Source organism: Strongylocentrotus purpuratus, unplaced genomic scaffold (assembly GCF_000002235.5).
Source record: "Strongylocentrotus purpuratus isolate Spur 01 unplaced genomic scaffold, Spur_5.0 spur5_scaffold_6, whole genome shotgun sequence".
Taxonomy (NCBI): Eukaryota; Metazoa; Echinodermata; class Echinoidea; order Camarodonta; family Strongylocentrotidae; genus Strongylocentrotus; species Strongylocentrotus purpuratus.
The window spans coordinates 21,321,902-21,344,763 of NW_022145612.1; the positions used below are offsets into that span (position 1 = coordinate 21,321,902).

At 37.7% G+C, this 22,862-nt stretch overlaps 1 protein-coding gene and 2 long non-coding RNA genes across 5 annotated transcripts; 2 read left to right on the forward strand and 1 right to left on the reverse strand.

Annotated features, from left to right (window-relative positions):
* Positions 1 to 1,386: 1,386 nt before the first annotated feature.
* On the forward strand, positions 1,387 to 7,234 carry LOC105439624. 2 transcript variants are annotated; one of them, XM_030972841.1, is made up of 10 exons: positions 1,387 to 2,859; positions 3,472 to 3,740; positions 3,919 to 4,128; positions 4,251 to 4,487; positions 4,821 to 4,897; positions 5,065 to 5,261; positions 5,377 to 5,700; positions 5,845 to 5,994; positions 6,148 to 6,340; positions 6,643 to 7,234. In XM_030972841.1, exons 1-10 carry the CDS (start codon positions 1,912 to 1,914, stop codon positions 6,924 to 6,926), a joined length of 2,889 nt encoding a protein of 962 aa, XP_030828701.1. In that variant the 5' UTR covers positions 1,387 to 1,911; the 3' UTR covers positions 6,927 to 7,234. The 2 variants fall into 2 exon arrangements, with proteins under 2 accessions (XP_030828701.1, XP_030828702.1); XM_030972842.1 differs by lacking the exon at positions 1,387 to 2,859 and having other exon boundaries at positions 3,094 to 3,740.
* On the reverse strand, positions 3,606 to 9,773 carry LOC115919337. Of its 2 annotated transcripts, XR_004061804.1 has the most exons (7): positions 9,314 to 9,773; positions 8,367 to 8,462; positions 7,857 to 7,927; positions 6,171 to 6,312; positions 5,360 to 5,665; positions 4,519 to 4,576; positions 3,606 to 3,713 (listed from the first exon to the last, which is right to left on the reverse strand). It is a non-coding gene; the product is annotated as an uncharacterized LOC115919337 (long non-coding RNA). The 2 variants fall into 2 exon arrangements; XR_004061805.1 differs by lacking the exon at positions 8,367 to 8,462 and having other exon boundaries at positions 9,314 to 9,772.
* A 181-nt stretch (positions 9,774 to 9,954) lies between these two features.
* LOC115919295 lies at positions 9,955 to 15,662 on the forward strand. Its single transcript, XR_004061786.1, has 3 exons — positions 9,955 to 10,139; positions 12,010 to 12,187; positions 13,544 to 15,662. It is a non-coding gene; the product is annotated as an uncharacterized LOC115919295 (long non-coding RNA).
* Positions 15,663 to 22,862: the final 7,200 nt, after the last annotated feature.

A 22,862-nucleotide genomic window follows, 5' to 3' on the forward strand; every position in this document is an offset into this window, starting at 1 on the left:
ATTTAACAGGACAGATTTCTATAAGAAGGGGAGATGTTTTTTTTTAATAGGAATTCTGTATGCTTTCAGATCCAATATGCAGATTTATTATGATTCTACAGAGCGTTTTTTTTTTTCAAAGTAAACCTCATGTTTTAATGAATAAAAAGAAAGAATCTACAGAAATTAAAATACAGATTCATTCTGTAAAAATGTAAACTAGAAACTTTCTGCAATTTAACAGATCTCTAAAAAGAAGATCCCATGTAAATAAATGGAGTGTCTTTTTATTCAAAGTAAACCTCATGTTTTAATGAATAAAAAAAATACAGGAAACAATAATACAGAACCACTCTGATAATTAATGTTACTTGACATTTTCTGCTGTGAAAAGGACGGATCTCTCTCCCTCTCTAAAAAAAGGATTGTTTTTTTCTTTATGGAAATTCGTAGGCCTATGTTTTTAAGCAGATTTTGCTTTTAATTCTACAAAGTGTCGATTTATTCAAAGCAATCTCATTTAGTTTAATGAATAAAAAAGACAGAATTTATAGAGGAAAATACCGTAAACAATTCTGTAAAATTAATAGCTGAATTTCACTGCAATTTGACAGAAATCTAAAAAAGAAGTTGATGAGGGTTTTTTTTCAAGGACATTCAGATCCCCTATAGATATTTAATGTTCTACAAAATACCTTTTTCAATTAAAAAAAAAAAAGACCTTAACTGCCTTTTAATGCCTTAAACTCAACAACGTAAAATAATTTGCGGTAAAAATACAAAACCTTTCTGTTAATTGACTCAAGCTGCCGAATTCGGGCACATTTAAAAGGGAAAGAAGATTTCGTTTTTACCGGAAATTAGTCTGCTTTTATCAGAGGTTATGCTTTATATAGGCCTAAATTTTAGTAGGCTAGGCATAATTATATATATACTTCAAAGTTCATGTAGACCTCTCAGAAATCTTTTTTTTTTATGCCATAAAAACAACACGAACTCCCACGAACTGAAACTGTAACTATACCGGTACCGTAATTTTTCTGCATCTTCTTAATCTTCTTCTTTTTCTTCTTTTCTATTCTTTTTTTCTTTTTTCTAACAGGAAGTTTTAATAGTGCTTTCATATCTTATTCAGATTTCTGTTTTTTTATTTTATTTTTTCTTTCTTTTCTTTTTTCTTGCCGCCAACTTTTTTGTTACCGTTAGCGATAGCGTGTAACATGCATGCGTGCACTTCGTTCGCGCCCATATATGCATGCATGGCGATCGATCAGATCAGAACGAACCGGCCGGGCGCGCCGGGCCAGCGCCAGCTATAGCTTGCTAGCTGCTTGCACTCGCACGCGCGCGCCATGCATTAATTGTGCATGTTTACCATGATGTGTACGTACGTACATGTACAGTGCACGTACGCGCACTGCACATTGACCGTGTGATGATTAAGACTGTCCAAGATTGGCCGCTGAGGGCGACATTTGTTTACATTTCAAGTTCATTTCGCGGGCGCGGGAAACTCAAAGTTCATTTGAAAGGGGGTAGGGTAAACAAACTTTTGGACAAGTTTAGACCTGTGATTTGACCAATGAGATGTCAGATCAACAATACAAAACGTATACGTCATGTTAATCATATGAGGTCATAGAATTTTCTTGGAATCCCCGCGTACGTTGACGATCATTGTTACGTACGGCGGGGGTGAGCTTTTACACTATAGTTTTTCATCATTTTATCAACAAACTTTTTATAGTATTATCACAAAAAGTCAAGAGTTTTAAAGGGCTGGTGGCATTCTGTTTTAAGTTGTCAAAGTGTTCTTCCTAATCCCTTTTTTGGTCTCTATGCTTCCTACTTTTTTTATCTGTCAATAACTCTCATCTTATCATCGGCCTCACTTAACCCCTTTCACACCATCACTGTGGCCCCACCCCTTTAATGTCGTGTAAGCACAGGCCTGGGAGTCAAGGTGGGGAGGGGGGAGGGGGATTGGAGGGGGGTGGGGGGTTGGATGAGCATTTGGCCCATTTGGCAAAGCTTTGTAGGCTTTGCGGCCAAATGCTCACCAAACACCCTGCATCATTTGACATAGCTGATTATCTTGTTTTAATAAGTAAGTTTGTTTCAGTAGAGAATGATGAGCCCGACATCCATCCTAAGGCATTTTGCAAGGGGTGCTACACTGGGATGAAATCGCCCAGAAACAAAAAATGGGTGCCAACAGCTATCTGGGCACCACACAGACGAAGTCAAACCTGTGTGGTGTGTTCCCATTCTAAAAAAATGTCAGTTGGAGGGCGCCCTTCTAAGAAAAAAAGCACAGGTCGTCCCAGGATAGACCGATCACTTCATGCCACCCTCGACTCCTTGAAAGCTAATTCAAGGGTGCCCGACATTGCAATTGATGATGAAGTTTTGTTTAAAGAGAGGTTTGGGGTACCCAATGACAGTCAATTTTGTTGTAGAGTATGTGAATGTGTCTTTGTTTGTCCCGTTTCAACACCATGTCAACATTTGTTTTGTATGTCTTGTGTACAAAACTTGTTTGGGTCCGATTCTCGTGTAAATATTTCATGCCCCACCTGCCATTCACACGTACATTTCCAGTCACTAACTCCAGCACCCACATACTTCCATAACATTCTTAAAAAATCAGACATATCATGCAAGCAATGCAACACAAACCTCACATATGACATAGCCACACATCACAGCCATCCTTCACACCATCCAACAATCACACATACTGATCACAAACAAACCACTGACAACCTCATAAGCCAACTCACCCCTCAGCAGAAGGAGGAAATTGGTACCGTACTACTCCGAGAAAAATTACGTACTTCTAATGATGGTGCTACTGCTGTATTTAGAACAAAAGGACAAGTAAGTCGCATCTTTTTTTCCTTTTTTTTTCAAATATCTTTCATACTTACAATCTGCTGGTATTAACATTACATGTATCCAAGTTAAAAAAAAAAATGAATAGATTTAAGGGAGCTAATCATCAAATGAACTGTATTAAATTTTTATGCAGGTTTGCCATCATGTTAAACTTTCACAGTTAACAAAGGTTATATAAACATGGTAAGTTTCACAACTGTCCTTAAGCTACTAAATTTGTCCTATGGTCAAATGCAATTATAATATAAGGTTAAAGGGACAACTTCTCACAAAGGGAACTGTATTTAAGATTAAAGAACACAATACATGGCAGTACAGAAATTATACTCGTAATATATCATTTTAATCAAGTCTTGCTCTAATTTAGTTGATATCATGAAGGGGAAAAAATCATTTGCTGATCTTTGTCGACATTTAAATGATTTCATTTCATATTTTGTTTTTGTGCCATGTGGAATACCCCTTCCAAAACTTTCCTGTTCTATTTGTTCCCCATCATGAAAACTGGGTCATGATCTCTACAACAAATGTTGTACTATAATATTAAGATAATCATTTTAACTTTTTTTCCTGCATTTCTTCACATATGAAAAGCCCCTGGTTACGAAACTGATAACTAAGCCCAGAATAAGCTCTGCAGACAGCACTCCATCAACAAGGCGAAGAAGAAGCATGCAACTTGCTGCCATCCGGGATGAGATCTCCCACTCACCAGACGTCCAGTTTAGGCACGAAGTCTCCAGGGCTCACAAGGCAGGGGCTCTGGATGACCCATCCTCCAGCGTCAAAATCAACGACATAGACATGGTCAACATGAGGTCCATGCTTCGGCTAAGCTGGAAGATGACAAGAAAACTAAAATCGTAAGGAACACATTTTTGGCAGTGGTACTAGTAGTCTATGAACTTTTATCATTTAACATTCTTATTAAATATCAGTTTGTGACAACATTAATTCTTTTTAAGAACTTTACATTTTGCGGGGAAGAGGGGAAACACCAAGAAGTCAAGCAGTTAATAATTTTGTTATTCTTTTTTTCAGATGGCTTAAGGAACACAACATTGCTTCCGATTGTGAAAAGAAGGTGCGGGCCCAAGAGGCGAAATTGATCGGGGACAACCTGGAGGGGGAATGGGTTCCCCTCCAATTCCATAACGAGGAGAGGAAGGAGACGGAGATTATCAAGACTCCACTTGTCAAAGTTACCTCATTGGAGAGGAAGGTCATGTCCCTCCTGGACGAATACGAGAAGTAAGTCACTATACCCACTAATGTTTTTATTACTATCTGCAATATTACTCCATAAAATATACATTGCTTGTTCGGATAGTAACAGCAAATCTAACATTCATTTTCCCATCTCTTCTCCACAGGCTGAACCTTCTATCCTTTGACGACACAGGAGGGGAGGTATGGTTAAAGGTTGGCGGTGACAAGGGAGGTTCCTCCTTCAAAATGATGATGCAAATCGCAAATGTGTCCAAGCCCAACAGTGTCCAGAACACAACAATCGTCCTGATGTTTGATGCTGTAGATAATATATTTAATTTACAGCTGGCTCTTCAGGGGTTTTCGGCCGAGATAGAACATCTCACAACTACAACATGGAGGTACAGTTGTCTTTGTCTAATATTTACATACCTTATATATTTGAAGATAATGATTGATAGTATCCTGCAGGCAGAGGCTTTCTAAAATCCTGTAGAAAATGATATAAAAAAAATTATAATATAATTATATACATGTAGATGAAAAAGATAAATAAGTATATAAATACCATAATGGAAAGTAACAGATAAAATGGTACGAGGATAAACAACAAGAAAACAATGCATTAGTGCAATTCAAAACATATAAGGCCTCAATAATATGAAATGGTACATAATTCATGAACAGCTGGCACAAGTTTAATTCAAGTCAACAATTCCTCTCTTCTTCCTCAGAGGCAGACCACTGCGAGCATTCCACTTTGGAGACTATGAGTACCTCTCCAAAATCTATGGCTTAACAGGTCCAAATGGTAAGTGCAATTTTAGAAGGAACAAAACTTATTTTTGCATGATTTGATATGGGAAGGGAAAATCATTAAATAAATGACTTTAATACTACCTTTATCATGATGTTCCCTCATTATCCCACATCAGGACAAAATTTAATGTATATTCATCCCCCTCCCCCTCTATCAAGGTCGTCACTGCTGCCTCTACTGTCTTGTCAGCAAGCAGGACATGATGAAGCCAGCAACTGAAAGAGGGGAGAGACAGAGTAGGACTCTAGCAACTCTTGAGGAACACCTCCACCAGTTCCAGCACTCTGGCTCCAAAAGTGCAAAGGACCACTTCAACGTAGTGCGGCAGCCCCTTGTTACAATCCCCATCGATCAGGTATGACAAAAGTTGTAATAAAAATCTAATTTCTACATATGACCATTTTTTCCTTTCAACATTCAATCAACATGCATGCAATTGATTCATTCATTTACTCTTTCTTTTCTTGCAGGTATGCCCCCCTGGCCTACACATCAGTCTCGGGTTGTTTTTGAAGCACTTTAACAGTATGGAGAAGGCATGCCACCAGCTAGACATCCAGACTGTGGCGTACCTCGCTCCCCAGGACGCCCCAAGCAACCTATCGAAGAACATGATCAACATGGTGGAGCGACATCGACTGGAGGCTATGCTGGCAGAGAAGGAAGAGGAGCGCAAGGATTTGATGGAGCAGCTATCATGCTTCATTCTCCTTTATCCTGAGGAAGCTGCTTCTCAACCGGTCCAACTTCTCCAAGAATCTGTCAAGGAAAAGGATTCCGAGATAAATGATGTGGTGCGTATTGATTTCTTTTTATACACTGTATAATACATGTATTCAATAAACTAACAGCTTATCCTCTCCCCTATTAAATCCAATTTGCTTGTATAGCTGATATCATTATAAAGTCTGAGGTTTCTCTTTGTCTTACCAATACAGAAAGTTGACCTGAACAAGTCATCAAAGGTTTCCGTAGCCAGTGGGATGATAGCAGCCAGTTTGGATCAAGCCTTGCAAGATATGCATGTGCAGAGACAGGCATATCACGGAAAGAGTTTTATAGGCAACCACGTTCACAAGTGCCTCAAAGTGAGTATAGTAGAGCCTCTTTTACTACAACTACAAGTGCATGGCACCAAATGTGCAAGTTGAAAATAACATGTGAAAAATTTATTTCTTCCTCACAGAATAATGGCCATAACTCTATTCTAATTGATATCATATCTTCATGTATCCTTACAGCCTGACAACATCATCAGACTTACGACAAGAGTAGCTGATACAATGAAACAGCTGTGTCCAGACAGTGAGCCACTCATCAGGGAAGCAGAACGGGTTGCAGCTACGTACCGCAATCTTTTCACTCTCTTTGGTCGCTGTCATGTTGCCATCAACACATGTGGGTTTCTGAAGGACGACAAAATAAATGAACTAGGTAGATAAAGGTCTTAAAAAACTTGAATAAATTCATATTAAAAAATTAAAAGTAAACAATTATGCTTTTTACTCATGAGGCACTTTATAAATTGGTACTTGATAAAAGGGAAGGGTATTTTAGGTATTATCCCCCCCCCCCCCCCTCTGTCAATGCATACACTCCCTTGATCTGTCATGCACAACCAAATAAACTTGTACCTAATATGCTAAGATTTATTCATCATCAGAATCTTTAAGCCAAGAATGTAGAACAGAAAATGTGCATTTATAAACCCATACTCATTATTTTCTTTTCTACAGAGAGTAACATCAAGGACTACCTCCACTTCTTTAGAACCAATTTCCCCACCGAATCAGTGCCCCCCAAAATGCACCTCCTCGAGGAACACATTGTGCCATGGCTTCGAAGATGGCGAGCAACGATGGGAACGATGGGGGAACAAGGAGGGGAGAGTGTCCATGCGCAGATAAACAATATCAAGAGGGACCTGCGAGGTTATAACAATGACCTGGACCTGCTCTTGAGGAGTGTCAGAGGCCAATGGCTGGCCAGTAACCCCCAGACATACAAACTATACATGTAATTCACCTTTACAGGTACTGGTCAAGAGTACTGGTCAAGAATGAAAGTGATCTCCTTTGAGAGCTATCATTTAATTCCACCTGAAAGAACATTCCATTTCCAGTGTATGTGGTTAGTAATTCACCATAAATGCATTGAATTTTTGTATGTTTTGAGATTATAATAGAGATTTTTATCGTTAGTCATAGCAAAAAATTCAACAATTGAAATAGGTCCCACATACCCATATTAAAGGAATTGTTTAACAATGTTAAATCTGAGATGCACGGCCCTACGTGTTATCAGTGTCTGTGATATGGTGTTATATTGAAGCCCTAAAATAATTGCACTTCAAAATGATCATGAAGTGCCTCAAAAGAGTAAACACCTTTGAGTGAACGGTTTTACCATACTCGTTTTCCCCAATAGACTGTAGTGTTATGAAAACTGTTTGGCAAACACAAAATTTGATTTCCATTTTCAATCATAAATATCGTGATAATCAGACAGGAGACCGGCTTGTAAAAGTCATGGAGTTCCTGACTGACCTAAAGGTTTATAATTATCATTGCAGCATGAGCTAAATCAAGGATTTTTTTAAAGGCCGTCACCACTACTGGGCCAGAAGGGATTAGACCACACAGAGAGCCGTCGAGGTCACTGTGACAGGTGGCTATCTCATTAACTCAGCTCTCATTTAACATAAGAAAAAGAGGATCATGGGGGACCAACAGGCACCGATTGGGGAAGTTTTCTATATAGAGGGAGCAAGTAGCTACAAGTATGGCAGTGTGCCTTTAAAGGATCTAAGACAAAGTTACCGGATCTCTTTGAGTATTTAATTTTATTTAGACTATTCTGAATTTACATACACCATGGTTTCACTATCTGGCAGATTGATAAGTATGATTTCAGGGAATTTTTTTTTAATCTTTAAAAGCAACTGCAATACCTTGAAGGCCAGCTTGAGGCATTCCAGCAGGACCAGCCTGTAAATCGCTTGGTCGCATCGATCTTTTATTCCTGTGCAGACATGATAAAGATTATCAAGTACAACCGGACTCTGAAAATCAAAGGAGTAATAATGATCCCGTACTTTGGTACGATGAAATGTTAATTCGGTGTATTAAAACAAAAAATGTTATCTAGGTTGATTAGCAGGCACTGCTTGTTCTAATGTATATTTAAAGAAGATGAATTGAAATAATGAAGAAATATTATGGTATTATATATTATTTATATGTGACTGAATAAGATATAATTTGTAATTTTGACTCCTGTTTTGTGTATTCTAGTCTTCATGTTTGTGATTATACCGTCTTATATATTTGTATTCTGTTGACTTGCATTCATTGACTGTACTCTTCAATATTGATCTTGTTTCACAGATTGAAATAAAAAGTATTTAAAAACAATAATAATCTAATAATGATCATTATTTTTATTAACTGAGATAACAAACCTGCTAACTTATGAAGAAATGTCTGTCAGAGTGTTGTCTGCGAACGATTGGATGATGCTTGAGCCCGAGGTTGACTGCGGCTTTGCCTTGTTTCAACTTAATTTCGAGTTGTGGAAAAACAAATTATTAACATTTTCATTCACAGCCACAAAAAGGGGTCACCACCGAAAAGATGGCTATTATGGGTTTCCTGTTTCATTTTTAAAATCTACTGTAACTAGGCCACAACCCAAAATTCCAAATCATTTTAAATCTGTCGATATCTGTCGATATCTGTCGGTATACTAATATTTATATAAATTGTTAAGTTTTCTTTTTTTCAATAAAATTATTAGAATCCCTTGGTACTAAGTCTGATCATGGGCAATTTCTTTGTTAACAATCATGGCAACCCTATTACTACACTTATGAATGATAGGAAATGTATAGTTCGTCATTTCGTGGATACAAGAAAATGGGGCTGCACCAGCTAGCCCCCAAAAAGATCATATCAAAGCCAGGCTTCTACAAATGTACAGAAACCAGTTGTTGGCCTTTCTGAAGGCATTTTAATATAAATCGGGATATAATCAGTAATATTCATATTCATAACAAAAATTACTGTGTAGCACTGTAGCAGGTCCCGCCATCCGCCTTATATACGTGTTTACTATACTGGCACCGGATCCGGAATGGGTACTGTTGCTCCACATACACCTGCTATACACACGTAATGGAACCCCATTCCAATACACCTGCTGCTACAATGCTACTGCCTAGCTACAGTACTACGGCCTAGCTACAGTACTGTATACAGTGGCTATGCACGGAATGCGAAAACGTTTGAAAACTTCGATACAAAAATATGAATTAAGGCTAATCAGAGTTGATAAAAATAAACATATATTACATTGATACACATGTTTATATGTAAATAAAACAGTAAATAAAGTATATTTGTATTTTACCTTCATGATTTAACATGGATTTCCAGCGGTGGTAGCTACCAGTAATAAAAAGTAGGATTTCTATCGTTACGTATGAAATGACGTCATGGGTCAGTCTCTTTCGAAGTCATTCATTCCCTAAATGCAAAAAACTGTTTCTTTGTTGCCATGGTTATTTTAAAAAGGGCTATTTTACCAAAAAATTTATTTATGTAATTAATGAAAAATAAGGGTATTTATAGTTGCCAAAACAAAGTATTAAAATACAAAAGTTTGTTTTCCCCATAGTGGGAATTGGGAATCGAGAGCATCTGATTGCGAGTCACGTGGTTGCAACATTGATTTGGATGAGGGCGGCGTGGGAACATCCGTTCAAAATAGGCAATAAATGAGTCATCTTTGATAATATTATGTAAACAAATGCGCGCATTTGCGCATGCGCGTCTACCAGCTGGCGCGCGCTCGTGCGTAGGAGCTAATTATATGCTGCGCACACACGTGAGTGCAGCATAGAAGTTATCTAGTTAGCACTATGAACATGACAGACAATGAAAGCGGACAAAATATACAGTTCCTCAGGAAAACAAAGGAACATCCCTTCACTGCTATTATGTAAAAATGTGTAGAACAGGTGAATATGCATGTGACACCTGTTCTACACATTTTTACATAATAGCAGTGAAGGGCTGTCCCTTTGTCTACCTGAGGAACTGTATATTTTGTCCGCTTTTATTGTCTGTCATGTTCATAGTGTAGTCTGATCTATGTACATAATGCATGCAGTACATACCTGCGAAGTTCGTTCGTGAGCTGAGCCTGGGCCTGCCTGTGATTTGAATTGGATTGGGTAAGTCGATTGTCAATTAAAGTCTCTTTTTCGTTAGGTATTATAACAAGAATTTCAATGTAGTGTTTATAGTATTAAGAATTGAGTTTGTTGGTGATCACCACGATGAGATTTAAGTCGGATAGAACTCGAGAATTTATGCTTAAACTCTAGTAAAGTAAGCTAGACCGATTAAATCTGTCTCTGTTTGGGGTAGACCGAAGGCTCCGGCCGTGTGTGTCGCTCTCAGTCATTAACATATACGGACATTCTCTTTTTACCCTCTGAGTGGAGAGAGGGTAAAAAGAGAATGTCCGTATGTTAATGACTGAGAGCGACACACACGGCCGGAGCCTTCGGTCTATGTTTGGGGGACCTAGTATTTACAGTACGGTCATTAACGGGGAGGGCCGCCCGATTAATGACCGTACTGTAAATACTAGGCCCCCCAAAACAGAGACAGATTTAATCGGTCTAAAACTCTAGTAGAATCTAGTAGACTCTAGACTAGACTAGAGTCTAGTCTAGGACTAGGTCTATTTAATGATCTACAAGATCGAAAATGCCAAACGTTCTCACACACGTGGTTTGGTCTCTGGACTTTGTCTTTGGTCCTTGGATCTAAAAACGTAGGATGGGAGTTGGGTGTCCGGCACACCTGCTAAGCAAGTGGTAAATAAACTAGATCTACAAGATAGTATATTGACCACTAATTGCGAGGCAGACTTGCAAAAACCTGTTGACATTTTTGTGCCAATAGAGGGCTTAAAATATTGCCGACTTTACATTGGCAATACACATGCGCGCCGAGTCGATAACGCTATTTCTAAAAAGGCTGTGAATAAAAAAGACCCGCGTGCATAACGCTGTACACTGCGTTGAGTTACCATTTGCCTATTTAAAGTAATTACTATTTGTTTTTGAATTTGACTGTAAGAGGGTTATGAGCATGTCGGCTTTCGGTGTGATTCCACAACTAATGGCCAAGGTTTTAAAGGGAACTCCTATTACTGAATGATGGTAATGAAAGGACAGATTGTAACCCTCGAGATAGGGGGGGGGGGGGGGCTGTGCCAAAAGGGCCCCCTTAAAGGTTTTGGCTGTTGAATGCACGATCGCAACAGCAATTGGCACACACCCTACCCAGAATGTAATCTTCAAAATTGTATAGTTTATTGTCAAAAGTTAATTACAATTTATTTTAATTTATACTAATTCATACATAATTTATTTTAAATGGCTGTAAATCTAAAATAAAGATCATGAACTATCTAACTTTTGCTACTGACCATCTTTTTAGGATTTCTCATCAAATGTACATTAAAACAATTCTGGTACTATATTTCATTTCTTATTTATTTTACTGTTTTTGTTGTTGTTTTTTTGTACTTATCTGTAAATTTAAATCATTGGCAACACTATTTCGATCATAAACAACATAAAATTAATTGATTTTAATTGATGGAAGTGAAAAGAATCGTATATTGTTTAATTGTACATTGCAAAATGTATGAAGTCACTGAAGCGAAACAAAAATCTTTACTGAGAAAAATGTGTTACTGAAAACTTCTAACAGCATAATTTATGTATCATTAGAATCAAATCGATTTACTTTTTATGACAAAGATGGGTTGAGTTTGTTACGTTTGTCTCTCTAGTTCAAGCTTAAAATAAATAATGACTACATAATCATAGTTTTGTTGGTTGTTTTTTTTTTGGGGGGGGGGGGGGGCAAAAGTGAATTTTTTTAAATTTCATATCAGGAAAATATTTAGTCTTGGCTTTAATATCATGCCAAATTTGTTTCATATCAATCTACCTTATTTTTTGGATCCTCCTGTCCACTTTTACGTGAACGTGTCCTTATCAGACTTCTCACCTTATATTTCAGGATCAAGGGAAGACATCTTCAAAGGGCGAAACATCTATTATCTTGTAATAGAAGGATCTGTCGTCAATGATGGAATAGCCACATTCCGGGAAGCAGTGATCACACTGTTCTGCTGTTTCTACGCTCTTTCCCTAGAGTACCCACCAGAGGGATCAGTCACTATGGAGTTCATCCAAAGGTGGGTATTTTAACTAACTTTTGTTGGGTTGCAACAACAAACAGAAAAATCATTAGTTTGAAAGGGCATGATGGCTGCAAGATGAATGGCAAGAACAGTGGTGTTGTCCTTAATCATAGAATCATTGCTGAACATTCCCCAGTTACCACTCGATGTTGCATTATTGTCTGTTACCATAGTGACAGCATGACATAATGACTTCAACCTAAAAGACCTGGAAGATGCAACCATTCTTGGCGTTTTGTGTGAAATATCTGCAACACAAGTCATTCCATGAGGGGTGGTGCCTGTACCTCTCTATGCAAGAGGAATTCATGCTCTCTCCTTCTCTCCTTGGTGGTGCATTATTCCATTGTCCTTGATGAGTTGGAAGAAAACCACCTACGGAATATTGACAATAACCTCCACCATGGTATCCTTGTGATATATTACCGTCTTTCATCTCTCCCTCTCTCTCTTTTCTCTTGTCTGTTCTCTTTCTATCTTTAATCTAAACTCCTCAAAAAAAGTCCTGCAGATCAATTTTGAGCCTTAATATCTTTTTTGCTCCTTTTCTATGATTATTGAATTTGATATCAATGGAAGGTTCATTTATTCCCCTTTACATTGATACCTCATTTGTAATGGTTATTTTATGCTTGAATGCACAGTACTACTGAATACAGATCAAAGTCAGAAGTGAAAAGTTGCTAAATGAATGGCTATTGTTCACATCGAGTTCTTAACTGGTATGAAAAGCTTTTGTGATTTTTTTCTTGCTTGTTTGTTAGTTTGTTTGTTTACTTTGTTCATTATTCGTACATTTCAATGCTGTATATTCATGTTTGAAGGACAAAAAATGTTTCAATAAATTTCAGGTGGTATTTGTTTTTTTTGTTTTGGCAAGAAGAGGTGTTTTAATCACCAGCTTATGGTTAGAGCACTACTTGTGTTTTGATTTCATACAGATTATTGCAAGTTGCTAGCTTAGTATCAGTCCATAACGGAATTGGAAACAAAATCGCTCCTCACATCATTTCATTTTCAGCCATATCCAACCAATAAAACAAACATAAGCAGAAACAGACCCCCCCCCCCCCTGCAGGAATCCCGCAAGCAGCTTTTTATTGCCAATCCTCATATTTTATCATAGTCAAAACGATGGGGAATGTGGGAAAGCCACTATAAAAAGATGCATTTATAGCAGGATTCCTGCTATAAGACAAGGTACAGACTTTTGACAAGTTGTTTAAGTCATTATTTTCCAAGTCGACATATTTTCTTTCGTTTCAATATTCAAATTTCGAGAAGTTAAGCGTAGTTAGAAGTATGAAGATTAATTTGCAAGATAACATCTCTGTTTGTATGTATTTTCAGGGAACTCATTGGCATCAGTCCTGGGAGTCCAGTAAAGAGTGGAGGAAAGAAGAAGAAGAAATCGGCCGTGTCTCCAAAGATAATTGCCCTCCTTCGTGGAATCGTAGAGTTCGAATCTGACTGGAAAACAGAGTAGCAGACATCCAGCTCTCATTTTTTATGCTTCTGTCAATTTGTTTTGAGATGTGCTTTATTATGCACGATTTTTATTGTGACGAATACATGGATGAGACAATGTGATGTAAGAAACCTGTAAATTTCTATTATTTGTGCCTCATCTTGAAAGCCTTTTCTCAACATCCCCAACATAATGCAAATAAAATATATATAAGTATTAGTATAGTATAGGATGTATGCATCCAGATGTGAAAGGCTTTGATTTTTGGAAAGAGCCAAGATAGTCCTTGCCAAGGAACAAAGTGAGTTTTTTAGATTTTGTTGGTAATGTAAGAAAACCTCAGCAGGTCCTATTTATAATTTTATACCTATATAATTTGTATATTTGTTCTTTTGAAGGTTGTTTATAGTGTTTTCTTGATGATATATGCTACAGTATGCAAACATTATACCATGTTGGTGTTTACCCTGGTCAACTTTATATACAGGGTGTCCCATGAACAATGCCTGACACACTTCTGATAGCACACAGATCAACTTATTAATACCATTGGTAAGAGCAACATTTCCTTAAGGCCCTGTCACATTAGGCTTGCATGTGACTTGCAAGGAAATTTGTTTTGCTACCCAGGGGTCTGCGATACTGCGATACAACAATATTACATTTTGAAATAGTTGAGAAGAGGATCGGTTGAAAAATACAAATTTTTGAGGTGCTGAGTATGTACTAATTTGTGTTTTCAAAGGTTGGCAGCTATGCTATGTACATCATCTTCATCTTTTATTGGAAACATGTACATATTTTTCATTGAGGCAAGTGGGTATTTTGAGAACAAAAATAGACATTTGTATGCTGTTTAGGAAAATAATGTACATTATGCCATCTTCAATCATGAGAACTGATGGCCATATTAATTTGATATTCTTGGCCCGAACTCACAAAGGAGGCTTAAAGGAGAATAAAAGTTAGACAGTCACATGATTTCAGTGAATGGAGAAGAACAACAAGACTTAACAGTAAAAGTTTGAGCAAATTTGGATAATCCGTTTTCGAGTTATGTATTTTTGAAGTTTTAGAAAATCCTTATTATGGACTTCCTTAAGTTGGCAACTTCGCCAGAATTTGTGATGTCATTGTGCTCAACTCTCCATTGGTTATGTACAGAGAGTTTCACTTTTTTCTAATTTTCATCAAAAATAATATTTCCGCCAGTGTATTTTGTTTTTGTATGACATGGCTACATCAATTCTGCAGTATGTCTGAAAGAATCAATACAATTGCCCTTTTAATATTTTATAAAAATAAAATGTTGTGAAATCATGGTCTATGTAGATTTTGTGTATAATTTGCGCTTAATTTAGCGTGTATGCTGAGAAAGGTCCAATATGAAGGCACGCTGTATGGCAAAGGGCGCTCAATTCATGCTTGTTGCTATGATTTTAAACCATAGCTTTAAACCATGGCAAAAATCATGAATTTCTAGTACTTTGCCAAAAGCGTGCATTTATACTGGATCTTTGTCAGCTAATCATACACAAAATCTGCATAAACCATGAGAGAGAGAGGAAATAAAATTTCACCTGCGCCAGAAGTGGTGGCATGTCGATCATGAATTAGCAATAAATGATATACCTCGGTTAAACATGACTCTTTACGATTTCATATCATGGGGGGGGGGGGGCACCCCGTAGGCTATATAGTTTTTTGTTACATTTTATATCTTTGTTACTCACTGAAGTTTGCTTTTATTGTTTTCTTGTTGATTAAGCTCCTTGCAGATCAGTATTTACATGTTTGTAATTGGTAATGATAAATGAACCCTTTTAAAACTACAAAATGTTGCAGTTGTTTGTTAGGCCATATAGTTTTTGTTACATTTGATATATTTGCTACTTACTGAAGTTTGCTTTTATTGTTTTACTGTTGATTAAGCTCCTTGCAGATCAGTATTTACATGTTTGTAATTGGTAATGATAAATAAACCCTTGAAAAACTACAAAATGTTGCAGTTGTTTGTTTGACTGACTTGTGTATCTGTAAAATTAAAGCAGGTGCCTGCAGCAGTCACAAGATTTATTTTTTTAGTGTGTGTTTTGATGGTAACTTGTACATACACACTCTAGCATTAAGGTCTTACAGATTTTTCATGAACATGTTTGTAGGATTTCTATAGGATATAATTTAAATAATTTCATGAGAAATTTCATTTATTACACACAAATGTTATAAAACAGATTGGCTGTAAATTATGAATCATGCTATAAAATTACAGAATTTCTCGAGACTTCTGCAAGCACCCTGCCCTTTTTATTATTTTTTCATTCCGTTATAATTTTTCTATTTTTTATTTTTGTTTATTTTTTATTCATTTTTTTTTTACATGCCGATTTTCTGTTTCAAAACAGATGGACTGTAGATTTTGAAGAGAAATATGTAGTCAAATTAAAGCACTCCTGTAAACCTTGATTCAGGCACTCCTCTGTCTTTATTTTAAAGATAAATTTCATGTATCACAGATGGCTTGTTATTAAAAAGATGAGCTGTAAATTTTGATAGTAGATCTGCTGCAAAATTACAGGAGTTCCTTGTAGTTCGGCAAGTTATCTTTCTGTTTTTTTAAGAATAAATTTCATTTATCATATGCAGATTTGCGGCTAAAAAACAGATGAATTGTAAATTGTGAAAAGAAAAATGTGGCAAAGCTAAAGGATTCCTGTAAACCCTGAATCAGACACTTTTCTGTCTTTTTTTTTTACAAAAATGAAATGTTATAATCACTTACAGATTGTATGTTATTAAACAGATCAGCTTTAAATTATGGTTACAAATATGGTGTAAAAAAAACTGGAGTTCTCTAGAGTTCTGGAAAAATATATATATAAAAAACAGAAAATTTGTATTTATCACCTCCATATTTGCTGTTAAAAAACTGATGACTTGTGAATTGTGATAACAAAGTTCTGTAAAATTACAGGAGTTCTCGAGACTCTGCTGCAGGCACTTTTCTGTATTTTTATGGAGAATTTTTTTAACAGTGTATCTATAGTACTTGCATATGCGCGAAATGGTCATTTTCCTCGAAGACATAAATATACGTATTATTTCTTCAATTTAGTCAGCATCATAGCTATATATTTTAATGCAGGCGCGGAGCTAGGATCTTATTTTAGGGAGGGGCGGTAGTGTGCAAGAGAATCACTTAAAAGCGCGCTCATTAGGGGGTGTGGGTGATGGGCCTCCTGCGCGAATCGCGGAAGCTTAGACGTTTCCTTTAATTATAAGGAAAAGAAGACGATTAATTGTACCGTTTTCGACTAGTAATCCTTGGCTGAATGAAGTTCCCCCACCCCCTCCCATCCCCCACCCCCCTCTTTCACGTTTCATTAAATTATGAGAAAAAGCAGACGATTCGGTGTACTGTTCTCGACTCTTAATCCTTATCTAAATGAAGCTTCCCCCTCCCGCGCGAAGCGCGGAAGTTTTGACGTTTCATTAAAATTATTAGAGAAAGAAGACGATTCGTCGTACCGTTTTCGACTCTTAATAAGCCCTATTCTTCTGTATTCAGTTTCCCCCCTCTCGCGCAAAGTGCGAAAGCTTTGACGTTTCCTCATATCATTAGAGAAAGAACACGATTCGTTGTACCGTTTTCGACTCTAAATAAGCCCTATTAATTTTGTCTGAACTCAGTTTTCCCTCTCGCGCGAAGCGCGGAAGCTATGACGTTTCATTTAATAATTAGAGAAAGAAGAGGATTCGTTGTACCGTTCTCGACTCGACTAAATGAAGTTTCCCTTCCGCGCGAAGCACGGAATTTTTTGGCGTTTCATCACAATATAGAGAAAGGAAGACGGTTCGTCGTACCGTTGTTGACTCTTAAACCTTGTTTGAAATTAGTTTTCCTGAAAATTTTAAACCTCTGATTTCTTTAGCTGATATTATAGAAAAGTGAAACTTCGAGAAAAAACAAGTATTGTAGTTGTAGTCACTCTCGAAGTCGTCACAGCGGATAAGAAGACACAGTTCGTAGGGAAAAAAACTTGTCGGCCGACCGACAATATACATCTCACCGACTTCAAACTTCTGCATTGATATAGTACACGAGGATCGATCAAGAATACCGACACAGCTGACCCAACACAGCAACATATTTACCCGTTTCTTTCTTGCTCCCTCGACGAGACGACTCCACCCAACAACTCCCTTCTCTCTTTTACTCCCGCTCCTCCTCTCTCAGACTCTTACCTCCCTTCTCTCTCCTCTCTTTCATCTCCCGTTTCGTTTGTTTCCCTTTCACTCTTTTTTCTTCTTTTTTCTTTCTTTTCCTTTCTTTCCTCTCCTCCCTCTTTTTCTTTTTTCTCTTTCTTTCTTCTCTTTTCTTTCCTTTCTTTTCCTTTCTTTCTTTTCTTTTCCTTTTTTTTCTTCTTTTCTTTCCCCTTTCCCTCTCTTTTTTCCCTCTCTTTTTTTTCCCTCTCTTTTTTTCCCTCCCCCTTTTCTCTTTTTTCCGACGGCAGCGCAATTTTACCGACAATATCCTGACAGGTGGGGGGGGGGTGTCGCACCCCCTCACCCCCCCCCCTTGGCGACGCCCCTGCTTCCTGGAGTAATATAATATGACGTAAAATTGCTTTCTCCTACCCCTTCCAAGAGTAGGGATCTTTTGCAATTTGAGAACCACATTTGGCGCATTAATGTCCACCGGCACTTCCTGGAAAAAAAAGAGGCCTTCTTGAATTCAGACAAGATTAAGAGTAGAGACCGGTACAACGAATCGTCTTCTTTCTTTAATAATTTAATGAAACGGCAAAGCTTCCGCGCTTTGCGCGGGAGGGGATTCGCTAGAAGTTAGAGAAAAGTGATCTGACACGTCGTGAGACGTTGTATAGATTATGCTTTGATGCCGGTACTTGACTGTAGTACTTGCAAAAATTATCTCGAGTGTATAAACTGTGTCGTTATCGGGGGCGCGGCTAGATCTTTTTCAGTGGGGGAGGGGGGAAGGGTGTAGAGGCCACCGATTACCGACAAAACGAGCCACCAATTACCAACAAATATAAAAATGCCAATGTCCAAATGCCTACAATTTTAACCCCATAAACCCGGGGCCAGGAACTAATTAATTTTTTTAGTTCCCCCCCTCCCGCGCGAAGCGCGGAAGCTTTGACACTTCATTATATTATTAGAGATAGAAGACGATCCGTTGTACCGTTCTTGACTCTTAATTCATGGTTCGCCCCTCCTGCGCAAAGCGTGGAAGCTATGACGTTTCATTTAATAATTAGAGAAAGAAGACGATTCATTGTTCCAACCCCGACTCTTAATCCTTGTCTGAATTCAGTTCCCCCCCCCCTCCCGCGCGAAGCGCATAAGCTTTGACGTTTCAATAAATTATTACTCTTAATCCTTGTCTGAATTTATTTTCGTCCATCCCGCGCGAAGCGCTGAAGCTTTCACGTTTCATTTAATTATTAGAGCAAGAAGACGATCCGTTGTACCGGTCTCGACTCTTAATCCTTGTCTGAAATCAGTCCCCCTCCCGCGCGAAATGCGGAAACTTTGTCTTTCAATAAATTATTACTCTTAACCCTTGTCTGAATTCATTTTCGCCCATCCTGCGCGAAGCGCGGAAGCTATCACGTTTCATTAAATTTATAGAGAAAGAAGACGATTCATTTTATCGTGTATTTGTCTGAATTCAGTTTTTCCCCTCCCACGCGAAGCGCGGAAGCTTTGTCGTTTTATTTAATTATTACTCTTAATCCTTGTCTGAAATCATTTTCGCGTTTCATCAAAACCGTTCTCGACTCTTAATCCTAGTCTGAATTCAATTCCCCCCCCCCCCCTCCCGTGCAAAGCGCGGAAGACGATTCGTTGTACCGTTAGTACTCTTAATCTTGTCTGAATTCAATTTCCCCCACTATATGTGCAGTGTTACATGATGTAAGTAAGGAACGCTCGTTCGCATATCTGTGCACGCTCAGCCCGAGTGGTAGGTAGCATGTTATCTCCCGGCAGTGCTTTGCACAAAGCTTCTGGAAAGGATTTTTTTACCAGTGTTACTGTTGGTGGCTACTATAAGGCCCTTAGTGACAATAAAAACATAAGCTCTTCCTGGCTTTTTGGGGGAATGGGTCAGTTTGCAAGAATTAATGGAAAAACTAGCATTTTGTTGAAAATCATGTGATATCACGAACATATACATCACTTGTGAAAAAAAGTCGTGGTTCAATTTTATTTGGGGGGCTGAAGCCCCCCCAAGCACCCCCACCAGTACGCCAGTGCCTGTGTTTATATATTATGTCAGGGGAGGGGCACTTAAATCAAAGAGATTCGATCATACAAAGTATATCTTCCGAAGGCTTAGGCACAATAATCAGTCACTCGCCTGGGCTGGATTCGAACCCGCAATCTTTAGTTCGACAGGCAGACGCTTTAGCGACTGAGCTAATAGCATCTTGAGTATGAATCGTATTTAACCAAAATAATTCATCCCCAACAATTGAAAAAGAATCGACGGCTTTGATTCTTAGAGTGGTTTCTAAAAAAAACACTTATATTTATATTGTATTAATAAATTATGGAATAAGGAGTAATTATTAAATATTTTGAGAGCGAACGAGAGGGATAAAGTCATTCATTAACATAAACATGAAAAGATCTAAGGAAAGTGTTTGATACATTTTGACAGTCATGAAAAACATACATAGTACCACAGGAAATTAATGTTCTGGAATTCCAAATAAATTAAATTTTTCATTGCAATTATGGTTGTAGCAAATACCTCAGCTTGTTGGTACTTTTTAAGCAAACGAGAGTGATAAATTCATGAATATATTATGGTGGCTCCTAAGGGACAAACAAACGCAAAATTTGACGTATACCTATGCAACAAATTTTTAGTTTTGTATCCAAGACGTGAAAATCCACAAAATTGACGTATACCTTTGCTTGGTAATTTTTTCGTTTTTCTGTACTCAATGGCCCTGAAGGGACACGCAGACATGAAAATCTGCGTCCGATATTCACGTCTGCGTGTCCCTTTTGGGCCGACGCAGGCGTATATATTTGACGTATACCTATGCAAGGGTTTTTGTCTTTTTACGTCCATGACGTGAAGAAAAAAAAAATCTGCGTCCAATATTCATGTCTGCGTGTCCCTTTTGGGAGACGCAGACGTGAATATCGGACGCAGATTTTCATGTCTGCGTGTCCCTTCAGAGCCATTGAGTACAGAAAAACGAAAAAATTACCAACTGAAGCAAAGGTATACGTCAATTTTGTGGATTTTCACGTCTTGGACGTAGAAAACTAAAAAAAATAGTTGCATAGGTATTCACGTCTTTGACGTAAAAATCCACAAATTTGTTGCATAGGTATACGTCAAATTTTGCCTTTGCGTGTCCCTTAGGAGCCACCATAATATATAGATGTGTAAAGATAATTATAAAGAAAGTGTTCAATATATTTTGACAGTCATGCAACACATAATAGTACCACAGGAGTCTAATTGTTCTGGAATTCCAAATAGTTTTCATTGCAATCATGGTTGTATCACAAGCTGTTTCTTATATTTACACCACAAGAATTCAAATTTCATTTCATAACACCTGCAATTAATGCAGGATGGGGTTGCAGCCTTTCTTTCCTTGAAAATTTAAAAATGACCAATATTCGGGCAGCGAGATGCCCGAATATGCATTTTGTATATATATATATATATATATATATATATCATGCAACACATTGTCTGGTTTCACAATTTGGTGAGGGAGCGAAGCGAGCGAGCGAGCAAAAATTTGAGCATAAGTATGTTGTGAAAGTGTTATTAATCACCAAAATATACGAGATAAGATATATATATATATATATATATATATATCTTATCTCGTATATTAATCACTAAAATATACGAGATAAGATATATATATATATATATATCTTATCTCGTATATTTTGGTGATTAATAACACTTTCACAACATACTTATGCTCAAATTTTTGCTCGCTCGCTCGCTTCGCTCCCTCACCAAATTGTGAAACCAGACAATTGATATTCGGGCAAGAGGCTTCAGCCCCCCTAATGATAATGTCGAAAATTTTGCTCAAGCGTGAGCATAACTTAAAACGGGATATATGTTGATATCAGACAAGAGACGTGACGTGAGCCTCCCTCTTTCAAAATTGTGCCCGCTTCTGGGTAGTGTTACGGTGCTTCTAATATGACCTTGTCAGTATTTGTATGTTCAGATTCAATTCAATTCATATTTATTTCATTTCCAGCAGAAAGATAAACAAAATGTATGTACATAATTCATTTTTTGTTTGTAACTATACAAATACTCTTTACACATAATAACATGATTACAAGAAATTCTTAATTTCTGGGGAAATGGGGGGGGGGGGGGTCAACTCAAAAGCAGTGCTTGTAGTTTGTGGATCCCCCTAGAAGAAAAAATATTGTTTCAGATGAAATAACGGTCTGCGCAATTTTCAAATTTTTACCCCTCCCCCCTATTGGAAAATCCTGGATCCGCGCCTGAATATACTGTTTAAGAATCATACTTTGTAGTTGGGTGTGATGGTCTAAATATTAAGACAATTTTAAGATTTGTGACGTTGCAGGGCGAAAGGTTTTATGATGAGAAAAACAACAACAAATCCTGATGGGTTTTAAGCACAATTTAATCGTGAAAGACTGAAAATACATTTCATATTATACCAATTATAAATGCGATCGAGCTTTGGGGGGAAATAAATGAAAAAGTTGCTCTATAAGGGCGTATGTTATGGAGAAAGGAAAAGGGGTACTTTTCAGAAAGAAAAAGGATACTTATTAGAAAAGAAAAGGGGCACATGTCATAATAAACCTCGAACCTGAAAAAGGGCACTCACCAGAGATGAAAAAGGAACTTAAGAGAAAGGAAAAGGGGCATCTGTCGTAGGAAAAGGGGCGCCTATCAGATTTTAATAGGGGCATTTATCAGAGATGAAAATGAGTTTTTTGAAAAGGGGAAGGGGATATTATGAAAAAAGGGAAAAGGGGCATTTATCAGAAGGAGTAATTAATGAAAAGGGGACACGTGTCAAAATAAAAGAGGCACATATCAGAGGTGGAATATGCACGTATTAGCAGTGGCGGATCCAGCCGGCGGGAAGAGGGCCCAATCCGTGAGAAAATATTAGTTGCGACTCAGCCGTCGGT